This window comes from Nelumbo lutea, chromosome 1 (genome assembly GCF_056320005.1).
Source record: "Nelumbo lutea isolate HS-2025 chromosome 1, American lotus-T2T, whole genome shotgun sequence".
Classification (NCBI taxonomy): domain Eukaryota; kingdom Viridiplantae; phylum Streptophyta; class Magnoliopsida; order Proteales; family Nelumbonaceae; genus Nelumbo; species Nelumbo lutea.
The window spans coordinates 178,767,649-178,782,570 of NC_142684.1; the positions used below are offsets into that span (position 1 = coordinate 178,767,649).

At 41.2% G+C, this 14,922-nt stretch overlaps 1 protein-coding gene across 6 annotated transcripts in view; it reads right to left on the minus strand.

The window, feature by feature from the left end:
• LOC148879505 (DNA (cytosine-5)-methyltransferase 1-like) overlaps positions 1–14,922 on the minus strand; it is a 171,442-nt gene that overhangs the window by 25,395 nt on the left and 131,125 nt on the right. For all 6 annotated transcript variants that reach the window (XR_016104257.1, XR_016104258.1, XM_088961046.1 and 3 more), the window contains 3 exons: positions 12,493–12,536; positions 5,013–5,082; positions 4,830–4,933 (listed from right to left, as the gene is read on the minus strand). Coding sequence is in view for 4 of the 6 variants with exons in the window: in XM_088961046.1 (XP_088817172.1) it covers positions 4,830–4,933; positions 5,013–5,082; positions 12,493–12,536 (218 nt within the window). In the remaining 2 variants the exon portion in view is untranslated. The remainder of the gene's footprint in view (positions 1–4,829; positions 4,934–5,012; positions 5,083–12,492; positions 12,537–14,922) is intronic.

Here is a 14,922-nt window from a genome sequence, read left to right on the forward strand (position 1 = left end):
GCTTCCTCTACAGTTGCAGCTTCGGTGCTCCAGCAAGACTTGCACAGACTTAGCTTCTTCTACAGAGACCACTGTTCACTTGCTACTGTTGCAGCATCGAACTGTTCACTTGCTACTGTTGCAGCTTCGAACTGTTCACTTGCTACTGTACCCGAACTGTTGCAGTTTCGGTTCAGCCCAAGTGAAGTCTATCTAGTGTTCTACCAGCACTGTGAACACTTCTACCAGCATAGCAAAGTGGTAAACAGCTCCAAGTTCAGGTTGGTTATCAGTCCGAAATCCCTCACCACTGCTGTGAGATTACCTGGGGAGCTGCCAGCTCCAGATTGTTCAGCACTGTGAACCCTAGTTGAGGACTGATGTCAGCAGTCCTAGTATTGGCCGCAAGTAGGGGCACTCTCTTTACAGTTGCAGTACTCGAAGTTCAAGTGGAGTCTGCATAGCACAATAGTTGAGAATCCTTAGCTTCAGGTCGGTTACCAGTCCAGAACTCCTTGCTTGCTGCTGTAACTGAACTGTTTCAGAACTGTGACAGTCTCGGCAAGTCTGAAACTGTGTTGAGTGCTGTCAGAACCTGCTGTGATCATTTTGGCTAATCAGAATCTGCTCCAGAACTGGTTCAGAACCTTCAGAACTGCTTCGGCTAGTCTTAATCAGTGTCACCTGCACAGTGGCTGCAGTCAAGATGTCTTCAATACCCAGAGAAGTTTCTTCTAGAGATAACAGGCCTGCGGCAAGTGGGAATCTTGTCACCAGCAACAATGATGACAACTCACAAAATACACCAACAGTGTCTCCTTCTCCTATGGGACAGGTTGCTGATTCCTCTGGAACTGGTACTTTGGGCTTCACTGCTAGCGAGGTAGAGGACCTTAGCAGGGCATTGGTCCGTCTAAGGAATAATTCTTTTGCTTCTACATCTCTTACCAGATCAGGTACAGCCTCTGCCTTCAGTGCCACTGGATCTATTGACTCTACTTCTTGGGTTATTGATTCCGGTGTAACTGAACACATGACACATATGTCTTCCCTATTCTCTTCATATCATTTGTTGTCTGGTCAGGATAAGATGAGAGTTGCTGATAGGTCTTTCTCCACTATCTCTGGAAAGGGAATGGTTGACCTAAGCAAGGACCTCTCTCTTAAATCAGTTTTGCATGTTCCCAGTCTCACCTCAAATCTTTTGTCTGTTTCAAAGCTTACCAAAAATTTGAACTGTAGTATAACTTTTTTTCCTACTCATTGTGTCTTCTAGGACAGATTGACAAGGAGAACGATTGGGTGCGGTCATGAGTATGGAGGACTCTACTATCTTGATGCAGACGTCGGTTCAGCAATACAAGCATCTGTTGGTAGTAGTCCGGAGAGTGCGGAGTCAAAAGCTAAGCTGCATCTTTGGCATGCTAGACTAGGTCATGTGTCTTTCTCCTCATTAGAAATGTTGTTTCCCGAACTGTTTAAGGGCATTTCAAGTCAGAGTTAAATTTGTGAAGTATGTCAAGTGTCAAAATAATGTAGAACTGTGTATCCAACTTCCAGTAATGATATTTGTGCTCCTTTTGATTTGGTTCATTCTGATGTCTGGGGCCCTTCACCCATTGTTTCTTTTGATGGCTTCTGGTACTTTATCAGTTTTATTGACCACTACTCTCGATGCACATGGGTTTACCTGTTAAAAGGACGGGATGAAGTACCACGGATAACTATGGCATTTTGCAAGATGGTTGAAACTCAGTTTAATAAGAAGATTAAGCAATTCAGGTCAGACAATGCTGCTGAATACTTTGAAAAATCCTTGACCTTATTCATGGAAGATGTTGGCATACTACATCAGTCATCCTGTGCTTATACCCCTCAGCAGAATGGGGTTGCTGAGCGCAAGAATAGACATCTATTGGAGACAGCTCGAGCCTTACTATTCCAGCACAAAGTCCCCAAGCAATACTGGTCTCAAGCGGTTCTTACTGCATCATATCTGATAAATCGGATGCCATCTAAGGTGTTGGGTATGAAAACCCCTTTCTCTGTTTTGTGTCCCACTCTTCCAGATTTTTCCCTTCCTCCTCGAGTCTTTGGCTGTATATGTTTCATACATGTGAAGGATCCAAAGAAGACCAAGCTGGATCCTAAGGCTACAAAGGGAGTACTCCTGGGGTACTCTCCTACACAAAAGGGTTACAAGTGTTATGACCTTGTCTCCAAGAGAAAGTATGTCACCAGAGATGTCGTCTTCTTGGAGTCTCAACCCTATTTTCAGTCTTCTCAGAATTCTCTTCAGGGGGAGACTAGTGGGATGGAAGAGGATTCTCATTCTCCCTCCTTTTTTGTTCCCCTATCTACCTCGGATCTTCCATCCTCTCCTCCTACTCCTTGTTATGGCATTCCAGGTCAACCCAATGAGACTTCCACTGTGCCGGTTACCTCTCCTGATGCTGCAGATGTTCCTGAAGGCTCCAGTAGGCAACAAAAAGAGATACTTACATTCAACAGAAGAAAAAGGGGCCCTCAATCTCATGACAGCAACCAGTTGGACTCGAATCAATCTGTCTGTACAATCCAAGGTAATTCTAACTCACATACTTCTGATTCGGATCTTCCTATTGCTCTCCGTAAGCCTATTCGCTGTTGCACCACCCGACACCCCATTGCTGATTTTGTTTCTTACTCACATTTATCTCCTGCCTATCACTCCTTTGTGTCTGCTCTTTCCTCTATGCGTGTTCCTTCTAGGTACTCAGAGGTTGTGTCTAATCCAAGGTGGAAAGAAGCTATGAATGAAGAGATGGAAGCCCTAATGAAAGCAATAACTTGGGAATTAGTGGATCTGCCAGAGGGGAAGAGCACTGTTGGGTGCAAGTGGGTGTTTACTATAAAGCACAGGGAGGACGGGTCTATTGAAAGGTACAAGGCCAGACTTGTGGCAAAGAGGTTTACTCAAAAAGAAGGGATTGACTACAAAGAAACCTTTGCCCCGGTAGCAAAGCTCAATACAATTCGGGCTCTTTTGTCACTAGCAGCAAATTTTTCATGGGAACTTCATCAGCTGGATGTGAAGAATGCCTTCTTGAAGAGGTATTTATGGAACTTCCACCAGGCTATGAGTTTGGTAGAAAGGTGTGCAAACTGAGGAAAGCATTATATGGGTTGAAGCAATCTCCCCGTGCATGGTTTGAGAGGCTTTGTGGGGCCATGAAGAAAGTGGGGTACACTCAGAGTGGTGCAGACCATACATTGTTCATAAGGAGATAGGATAGCAAACTTATTGCACTCATTGTTTATGTGGATGATATGGTAATTACCGGGAATGACTTGGACGAAATAAGAAGACTGAAGGAGTTTCTAGCTTTAGAATTTGAGATCAAAGACTTGGGTCATTTGAGATATTTTCTTGGGATTGAAGTTGCCAGGTCAAGAGAGGGAATCTACATATGTCAGCGGAAGTATGTTCTTGACCTCCTAGAGGAAACAGGCATGATGGGGTGCAGGCCAGCAGATACTCCAATAGAATAAAATCATGGCCTGTAGGAATTAGTAGGGGAGGACTACTATGATAGAGAGAGATACCAAAAATTGGTAGGGAAGCTGATATACTTATCCCTCACTCGGCCAGATATTGCTTATGCTGTGTATGTTGTCAGTCAATTTATGCACTCTCCAAAGATCCCTCATATGAAAGCAGTTGAAAGGATTCTCAGGTACTTGAAGACTTGCCCAGGGAAGGGAATTCTCTTCAGGAAAAACAATAGAATTGAAATTGAAGCCTACACTGATGCAGATTGGGCTGGGTCTGTTGGAGACAGGAAGTAAACCTCGGGTTACTATACATTTGTGGGAGGAAACCTGGTCACATGGCGCAGTAAAAAGTAGAATGTAGTGGCTAGATCAAGTGCAGATGCAGAATATCGGGCTATGGCCCATGGGGTTGCTGAACTCTTATGGCTCAGAACTCTTCTTAATGAACTTGGCATTAAGGCTGAAAATCCTCTCAGGCTATATTGTGACAATAAAGCTGCCATCAACATTGCCAACAATCCCGTGCAGCACGACAAGACAAAACATATTGAGATTGATCGGCACTTTGTTAGAGAAAGAATTGTCTCGGGTGAACTCTGTGTGGCATACTCCATCTGAGATGCAAATTGCAGATGTATTGACTAAAGGGTTTGTTGCAACAAAGTTCATGGACCTTCTTGGCAAGCTAAACATGATTGACATCCATGCTTAGCTTGAGGGGGAGTGTTAGGTTGAAAGTTTTGTATGTATGGATGGTTCGATTGATAAGAGTTCTTATTAGCCTGTATTTGAGTTTAAGTTGTTATGTATTGGGCCTGTGTTAATGGGCCTAAGTCTGTTTAGTGTTTTAAGTTGTCTGGGTGTCCCATCACTAATCAAGGGTATCCCAGTCATTTCATGTAACATTGTACTGTACTTTAATATAAATAACAGTACTGTCAACTGGGAAAAAAAGTTCAACATTTCAGCATCTCTTCTTCTTCTCCTCTTTTCTGCTACTTCGGCTACAGTAGTTTAGCTTTCACTTACTAGAATAAGAAAGAACAAACAAGAATTATATTGAGGATCAAAGCACCTTGCATTGGGTTGAGTAATTGTACATTAATTGGCGGAGAGAAACAAGGGGGCTGGCTCTTACTTTTCTCATTTGAGTTGGGTGATATATCCCCTCATGTCCATTGGTACTTTTTATTATTATTCATTTTAAATGAAACTTCAGACCAATTAACAATCAAAAACACTATCACAAAGAAGCAATTGCAAAAGTGCCAAAGCTTGACAATTGGAAAAATGAAAAGAAGAAAACAACAATGTACCTTTGTTTTATTGTCCCATAGAACCTATAATAATCAGGAAAACCTTGCAGCCTAGCACACTCACGTATAGTAAGGACTCGATCATGCTCAGGATGTAAAGTTGCCTAAGAAAATCAACAAGGTTAAACCAAGACCAAGAATAAATACCAAGTAATCATGAATAAAACTACAATGATAAAATACCTGGAAACGAGGATCTATTGTCGTCAATACAGTGGGTACTGTCTCATCCCACCATAGTCGTGCAAAAGGTCTGCATAACAAAACAAGCATTTCATCATCTTCTAATCATCATTACAATAGAAATCTGCTGAATTAAAAAATATGAAAGAAAAGTAGTTTCTTGAAGAGAGAAGGAGAAGAAGAGAAGAAGAGAAGTTGAAAAGAAAAGAGAGCTGTTGAAATAATTTAGTTATTTGTGTTAGGGTCTGTTTGGCTAGTTAAGGGTCTTTTCCCTTCTTATTTCTGCCGCCCTATATAATATAATAAAGCTGGCACCGCCAGCACTGTTCCATTGCCAATCTCTTCTCTTCTCTCCTTTCTCTCTTCTTCTTCTCTTCTCTTCTCTTTCTAATATTTCTGGCCGGCCTCACTGTCAAGATGGTATCAGAGCAGGAATACTGACTGAGAGAACAGATCGAACAAGCTTCCTTCCTTCTCCAACTTGCTGAATCTGGGCGGAACAGAGAGCTGAATCTGGGCGGAACAGAGATCTGAATCTGGGCCGAAGAAAAAGATCTACAACTGGTACAGTCCTTCTTTTATTTCTTCTTTACCCTCCTTGGTCGTGTACCAAGTGAAAAAACCAAATGAATCTGGGCTACTGAATGCTGTCAGACCTTTGTGAGGTTTATACCTTTTGTGTTTTGGGATCATGTGATTCTGTTCCTGTGTTAAGGTGACTGTAGGTCAAGGATGACCTGTTATCTCAATTTTTTGGCTTGATTACAAGTGTTAAGGATCTCTCCTGCTGATTAATGTTCTTAGACATTCTGGAAGGCTGGTAGGTTGGGACTGTCAAAACCGCACAGGTCTGAAATCTGCCAAATCTTGCCTTGTTTTTGTCCTGAAATTGGTACTGTTTGTGCTAAGACTGTTTTCAAACCTAAGTGTGTGGGTGTAGACTGAGTACGTGTGTGGAGCATATTTTTTTTTTTGGAGTAAGGAGGGATCCTAAGTCTGGTGTTTGGGATTGATTGTCTGTTTTGACCATGTCGTCTGAGAATTCTGCCACTTTAGAAATTCCAGGGAGACACGATAGAGTGAGTGGGGGAATGGATATGAGTTTCCCCATGGCTGTTATTCCCTTTGATGGTCTGAACTACCTTTAGGGGAATAAAACTCTACATCACTGCTAGGGAGAAAATAGGATATATCAATGGGAGAGTGAAGGAACCAAAGTATGGAAGTGTTGAATATGATAGGTGGAACCAAGAGAATAGTATGGTGATGTCATGGCTCTTGGTTTCCATGCTGCCATAGGAGGAAGACTTGTATGTGGGCTGAAACTGCTTGTGAGATATGGGAACAAGCAAAGTCCACCTATTCAGAGCAGAGACATTACGCCAAGATATACCAACCGCAAGCTGAATCCTCTACTTGCAAGCAGGGGGAGAGGAGTCTCTCGATGTACTATTCTGATTTGACATCGATATGGAAAGAACTTGATCACTACCAGAATGTAAATTGGAAGTGTGATGAAGATGCAAAAGCATATAACTCACTTGTATCTCAGCATCGAGTCTTTGCCTTTCTCCTAGGGCTGAATCCTTCATATGAGTCCATCCGGGTGCATATCTTGGGTGGTAAAGACTTGCCATCAGTTCAAGAGGTGTATGCCTTAGTGCAGGTAGAAGAGAGTAGAAGAAGTGTGATGAATTGTGTAGAGGGGGAGTCAGTTGCCCTAGCTGTCCGGGGAAATTCAGATGCAAATGTCGAAGGTGCTTTTAAGAAAGGTGACTCTTAGAAAAGAATAGATGATAAGAGCAAAGTTTGGTACGCTCACTGCCAGAAGACACGACATACGAGAGATGCATGTTGGGATATCCATGGAAAACCTAAATGGGCACAGGATTTGGGTAAGAAGTCAACACCTGATCAGGGCAAGAAACCAAGCCAACAGAATCAGAAGTATAACTCAACTAATTTGGCGTCAACAGAGACTAGTCCATTGGTAACTCAGGAGAGGCATCCCAGTACTGACCCTAAGGAAGAAATTATCAACTCTTTTCGTGACCATTTGGAGTTGTATGGTAGGACTCTCCGACAGATGGATTCTGGTCCTACTCCCTCTACCTCTTTCACGTCTACATCAGGTAATGTTGCCACTACCTTCCATGTGCCATCTCATACTACTAATTCTCCTTGGGTTATTGACTCCGGAATCTCAAACTACATGACCGGTAAGTCAAATTTATTTCAGACATATAACCTCCTCTCTAGGAGAGATAAGGTCAGACTAGCTGATGGTTCCTTCTCTACCATAGTTGGCCAAGGTACCATACCTCTCCCACTCGGCCTTACCCTTTCTAATGTACTACATGTTCCGAAATTACCTATTAATTTGTTGTCCATTAGTAATATAACTCACTCTTTGAACTGTTCAGTCACTTTTTTTCCGTCTTCATGTGTGTTTCAGGATTTGGCCTTAGGGAAGACGATTGGTAGAGGGAGCATGGTGGATGGTCTCTACATGTTGGAGAATAAAGCTGGTCTTGTGGCTACAGAGTCCATGAGTTTGTCAAGTGAGAGTAAAGCCTATTTATGGCATAGTTGTCTAGGTAATCTTTCTTTTGAGTCATTAAAAGTTATGTTTCCATAGTTGTTTGTGTCATTATCAATGAGTCAGTTACAGTGTCAGACATGTCAATTGAGTAAACATTGTAGAAGTTCTTTACCTTTGAGAAATAAAAGGTCTGAATTTCCATTTCATATTGTTTATTCTGATGTTTGGGGCCCTATTACTTTACCCACTGAGCCTGGATATAAGTACTTCATTACCTTGATCGATGATTACTGTAGATACACTTGGGTTTACCCTATGCAATCTCGAGATAAAGTGCCGAAAATTGTAAAAGACTTTCAACGCACGGTGTTCACTCAGTTCCAAACTGAAATCCATATCTTCTAGTCAGACAATGCGAATGAATACTTCCATAGTGATCTCACAGAGTTTTTTGCTTCGAATGGGTCGCTTCAGCGAAGCTCTTGTGCTGGGACACCCCAACAAAATGGTGTTGCTGAACGAAAGAACCATCACCTTCTTGAAGTGGCTCGTGGCTTATTAATTCATATGAATGTGCCAAAACGTTTTTGGATGGATGTCGTTTTGTGTGCTACATACATCATCAACAGTATGCCGTCTCAATTGCTAGAATATAAGGCCCCACATCAGCTTGTGTTTCCTACAACTCCGTTGTCCACCATTCCGATGCATGTTTTTGGGTGTCGTTGCTTTGTCCATAACCTGTCCCCTACTCGAGGTAAGATTGATCCTCGGGCTATTCCTTGTGTTTTCCTTGGTTACCCTTTATCTCAAAAGGAGTATCGCTGCTATGATCCTACCTCTCGCAAGTACTATGTCTCCATTGATGTATCATTCTTTGAGAATCAACCTTTCTTCTTGGTTTCTCCTCAGGGGGAGAGTAGGGTTGAGGAGAAACAGGCGACTCAAACTCAACTACCTCCTTTACCCGATCCTCCTCCATTCTGGGTTTTTCATCGTCGCCATAAAATCCAACAGAGTTCAAGAGCCGTGGAACCTGACACTATGCAACCAACATCATCGGATTCACCAGAGGCAGATCTGTTTCATCAGCCAGGTACACTTGCTCCTATTGATATGCCTGTTCCTCTAAATGTTGATTCACCTATCATCAATGATCTTGATATTCCTATTGCTAAGAGAAAGGGTGTTAGATCTTGTACCACTAATCATCCTATCTCTAATTTTGTGTCCTATGATCATGTTTCACCTTCATTCTGTGCATTTCTCTCTTCTGTGGACAGTGTCCCCGTTCCTAAGAATGTGGCAGAAGCTTTATCTAAACCTGAATGAACAGATGCAATGCAGGAAGAAATTGATGCATTACACAAAAATGGCACTTGGGAGTTGGTGGACCTTCCTGAAGGGATGGAACCAATGGGTTGCAAGTGGGTGTTCATAGTGAAACACAAGGCTGATGGAACTGTTGAAAGGTACAAGGCTAGACTGGTGGCAAGAGGCTTTACACAGGTATATGGAGTGGGCTATGCAGAGACTTTTGCTCCAGTGGCCAAGATGAACTCTATTAGGATCCTTCTTTTATTGGCAACAAATATTGACTGGGAACTTCACCAATTGGACATAAAAAATGCTTTCTTGAATGGTGACTTGGAAGAGGTGTACATGACCCAACCTCCAGGTTTTTGCGCAAAAGGCAGTGAACAAAAGGTGTGCAGGTTAAAAAAATCTTTATATGGGTTGAAATAATCACCTTGGGCTTGGTTTAGTAAGTTCCATTTAGAAGTCCAACAGATGGGGTTCAAACAATGCAAGCCAGATAACACTCTATTTGTGAAAAGAGGTGAAGGGAAAATTACAGCTCTTATTGTGTATGTGGATGACATAGTGATCACAGGAGATTGAGAGGCTGAAATAGTGAGACTAAAAAAATTCTTAGCCACTAAATTTGAGGTGAAAGATCTAGGCCCCTTACGTTACTTCTTTGGAATTGAAGTTGCTTGCTCTCACAAGGGCATCTTTATTTCCCAACGGAAATATGTACTAGATCTACTAGAAGATACGGGCAAGTTGGGGGTAAAACCAATTGACTCACCAATTGAATCTAATCATCATCTGGGAGACAGTCAAGGAGAGTTTTTGAAAGATGTGAAAAAGTTCCAGAGACTCATAGGGAGACTCTTGTATTTGTCTATGACCAGGCCTGATATTGCTTATGCAGTGGGTGTCCTTAGTTCATGCACAACCCTAGAACAACTCACTTTGAAGCTGCAGAGAGGATCCTTAGATACCTCAAGAAGTTTCCCAGAGCTGGTTTGTTATTCCAGAAACATGGTCACTTAAAGGTGGAAGTATATACTGATGCTGTTTGGGTAGGAGCAGTTGATGACCGAAAGTCTACCAGTGGGTATTGTGCCTTTGTAGGAGGAAACCTGGTCACATGGAGAAGTAAAAAACAAAGTGTGGTGGCTAGATTTAGTGCTGAAGCAGAATATAGAGCGATTTCTCATGGGGTTGCTGAAATTATGTGGATAAGAAATCTGTTAGGTGAATTGGGTTTTGCATTGAGCAATCCTATGCCACTCTACTGTGACAATAAAACTGCCATCAATATTGTTGCTAATCCAGTCCTGCATGATAGGACAAAATACATTGAAGTGGACAAGCATTTTATTAGAGAGAAACTTGAAAATGGAGAAGTGTTTACTCCATATGTCAGCTCAGAAGAACAACTTGCAGATATCTTCACCAAAGGTCTTCATCATGTGCGGCACAATGATCTGTGTAACAAGTTGGGCATGATTGATATCTATGCTCCAACTTGAGGGGGAGTGTTGAAATAATTAAGTTATTTGTGTTAGGGTCTGTTTGGCTAGTTAAGGCATTTTTTATTTCATTTTTTTTTTATTTCTGTTATGTCTGTTACTGTACTCACTTACAGCAGGGGCACAAGGGTCTTTTCCCTTCTTATTTCTGTCGCCCTATATAATATAATAAAGCTGGCGCTGCCAACACTGTTCCATTGCCAATCTCTTCTCTTCTTCTCTCCTTTCTCTCTTCTTCTCTTCTCTTATTTCTGGCCGGCCTCACTGTCAAGAAGAGCAATGATCTAGCCGCCCTCTTCACTTATTATTGATAGTAAAAATAATAGAACAGTACAGAGACAACTATGCCCTTATAGGGCGACAAAACATAAAACAACATATATAACACTCAAAAACATAACAAAATTTGGACTCACATAACTACTATGGTCCCCACCTCCTATCTATCAACTAATATAAAACATCTCAGAAAAACATCATAAAACTGATTAATCTTCAACACTCCCCCTCAATTTGGGAGTAAATGTCACACATTCCCAACTTGCGTAGATCATATTCAAGCTTGTTCTTTGCCACTCCTTTAGTGAGAGCATTAGCCAGCTGCAACTCTGAAGAGGCATAAGGCAACAAACTTCTCCGGTTGTTACCCTTTCTCTTATAAAGTGTCTATCAACTTCAATGTGTTTTGTCCTGTCATGCTGAATTGGATTGTGGGTAATTTTGATTGCACCCTGATTGTCACAATATAACATCATATGTTCCTCTGCTTTCACCCCAATCTCATTCAAAAGAGATCTAACCCAAAGAAGTTCTGAGACACCATGAGCCATGGATCTATAATCAGCCTCTGCACTTGACCTTGCCATAACCGCTTGCTTCTTACTCTTCCAGGAGATCAAGTTTCCACCTACAAAAGTACACACTCCTAATGTAGAACTCCTATCATCTAAGCATCCTGCTCAGTTTGCATCTATATAGGATTCTCATGATTTGAGAAAAAAATGCCTCTGCCAGGGTGCTTTTTCAGATATGCAAGTATTCTCTCAATAGCTTCCCAATGCTGAACCCGAGGTGCATGCATGTACTGACTCAACACTGACAACATAAGAAATACCTGGTAGTGTCATACACAAATACAGCAGTCGGCCCACCATTCTTTGATATCTTCCCGCATCCTTTACCAACTCACCATCCACACCATTAATTCTATGATTTGGATCAATAGGAGTGTCTGCTGGTTTGGTCTCCAGCTTCCCAGTCTCCTGCAGTAGGTCAAGTACATACTTTCCCTGTGAAATGAAGGTCCCATGCTTGGATCTTGCAACTTCAATCCCCAAGAAGAATTTGAGCTCACCAAGATCTTTGATCTCAAATTCTTGCTGCAGTGATTTTTTGAGATCATCAATCTCCTCCAGATCATTTCCTATCACCACTATATCATCCACATACACAATCATAATTGACACCAAAAACCAAACCGCCCTCTTCAGAAAATCAAAAGAAAACTAACAATACTTGGGTGCCCAAGATCAGATAAAAAACAAAGAGTCCAACTTTTTTGGGACTCTTCCCTGTACTCTAGTTCTTCTTGATTTTGATGCCGAACAATAGATCACCTTCCTGATGACTAGATCCCACCAAAAAATCCAAGAACTGGGCAATCGACTGATCTAGGGCTGCATGAGAATGCTTCAAGAAATCCTAGCCAATGCTATGATACCAAGTGGAAATCTGCTGAATTAAAAAATATGAAAGAAAAGTAGTTTCTTGAAGAGAGAAGGAGAAGAGAAGAGAAGTTGAAAAGAAAAGACAACAATGATTTGGCCACCCCCTTCACTTATTATTTTTACTAAAAATAATAGAACAATACAAAGACAACTATGCCCTTATAGGGCAGCAAAACATAAAACAACATATATAACACTCAAAAACATAATAAAATTTGAACTCACATAACTACTATGGTCCCCACCTGCTATCTAACTAACAGAAAACATCTACTCAGAAAAACATCATAAAACTGATTAATCTTCAACAATTACAATAATAATAACAATAATGATGATGATGATGGTGATGATTACATAATAAAGGTTCCTACGAAGCACAAGCTTACCTCACTGACTTTCCTTGGGCATACCTCAAAGCATAATCGGGAACCTATGCACAAAGAAAAGAGAGAGTAAATGAAAAAGAAGATTTCAGAACAAGTTAATGTTTTACTTGGTAAGTTTGGGTATTATAAAGGACCACGGGTCCCATGCAACAATGCTTATAAGGATCAAAGGACTTGTTTAGTATAGATGAGACTTTAACTGCTTGTCCTTAACATGCTTGTGGTTAATTTATCTAAAAAAAGGATGTGGTTAGCCTGGGATTAACTGACAAGGCGATATTTGATTCAGGTTGCTGGTTAGGAAAATACAGCCTTCATAAGCAAGGAAAGGGTTGTAGAAAGGCAAGTTTCCTTTGAAGATGTCTGCTAGGTAGGTTTGAAGACACCCTACCAAAACAGCAAAGGTGGAGAGCTGGGTAGAGTGGTTGGAAGTGTCACTCTAAACTGGAAACCAGAAAACTTTGTTGATATTCTTCCTCGTTCAAAACCCTGGGTCATGATTGTGCACTCTTAAATGCCCAAAAGATGCTTTTGTCAAGATGGGGATCATTAATGGGCATGGTCAAGATCCTCACTGGTTTTGGTCATCCCATCATAAGCCCCAATGTTCTCACTCTACTGTTCTCCTCAAGAAGTGAAGTTCTCTAAAACCACAACATTCGGCAGTTTGGGGATATCAAATAAGGATATCCCAAGGGGTGCTGGTGGAGATAGAACATTTGGGCTTGGAAACTGAAATGGTGAGAGATGAGTAAGTGTAGTTATCAATTGATGCAGAATCCTCAGATTCCTCACTGGAATGCAGTCATTGGATGAGTATGGTGTTTGAAAATAGCTCTGGGACATGGATTGCAAATCAGGCAGCAAACTTGAAATTGAAGGCCATGCTGATGCAATTGGGCTACTAAGATCAGTCTTTGACAGAAGGTCTACAACAGGATGTTGTACATTTCTCGGAGGCAATTTAGTTACTTGGAAGAGCAAAAAGAAAACTGTGGTTGCAAATATTGCTAAAGCAGAGTATAGAGCCATGGCACACACCACATGTTAGCTTATGTGGTTGAAACACCTACTTCAGGAAGTTGGATTCACCATGACAAGTCCTACGAAGCTGTATTGTGACAACCAAGCAGCAGTCCATATCTCTTTTAATCCGGTCTTCCATGAAAGAACCGAACAAATAGATGTTGATTGTTGCTTCATGAAAGAGAAGGTACTTGGTGGAGAGGTCAGCACATCTCATGTAAGTTCAGAGAAGCAATGGGCAAATTTGTTTACAAAGAGCTTAAGCTAGAAAAGGGTTGAATACATATGCATCAAGCTGGGATTATATGATATATAAATCTCCAGCTTGAGAGGGAGTATTAGCAGTCAATTGATCAGGGGTGTCTTAGCCATTTACTTATGTTTTGTTATGTTTGAATATTATGTAAATGAATAGGCCAGTCCTAACCAAGTAATGGACAGCCCTCCAGTTTTCTCTCTTTCTCTCTTCCTCTCTTCTCCCTTTCTCTTGTCCTTTCTTTCTACAGATTCCTCTAGGGTTTGTTTGGGAGTTCAGAGATTGTATCACTATCTATTGGCCACCAGTGAGCCAAAGCATTACCAAGCGATTTTTTTTTTCTGAAAATCATATGATTATTATACTACAATTTATAACATTCATGCGGTTCAAACAAATCCAATTGAGAACTAGTTCTTTGCTTTGTCAGTCTATTTTTTTTTTCCTTTTGATTTTACATGGTGCTCTTGTTTTAATGTGTTGCTATCATATTTGTCAAGGCGACACCTAGGTGACAAGTGTTAGACAGCCTATGCCCTTAGCTCCAATCAGCATGAAGTGCATTATGACATTTATAGTAAATGAATGAAGTACATACCCTTAAACTGGACACATATGAGACTCGTCTTAGTTTAGAATCTTCACAGTCATTGGATGGATTTGGGGAGATTTATCCTGTCAAAGCTGACACTGATGTACTGCCAAGTTGGTTGGAGTGGCTTGTCTCAGCTGCCAAGGTGAGACCTGAGGTACATGAAGTGTGGGTTTTCTTGAAACCCTGAACCGGACCAAAATTCCAGTATTGCCCTGGACGTTGGAGATAGATGGGAAAAACTGGAATGTTACACCTGACCCCTAGATTCGATTATGATATTGCACTAGGTGTTGGATTGGGTTGTCTTTGATATGCTAATCAATGAGATCCTTAGAGGGGGTCTAAACCTGGGTATGTTGGGACAATATGAGAATTCTTCCGAGTGGGTGATCATAGTGACAGGATCAACCATTTTGTCGAACAAAGTGAATGATTGGGGATGCACTCTCTCTGATGGAAACCTAAATTGCCGGTAGTTGATTTCAATCGTTGAAATTTGTTTTTGCAAAATATATTTATATAGAGATATACATATATATATATATATATATAT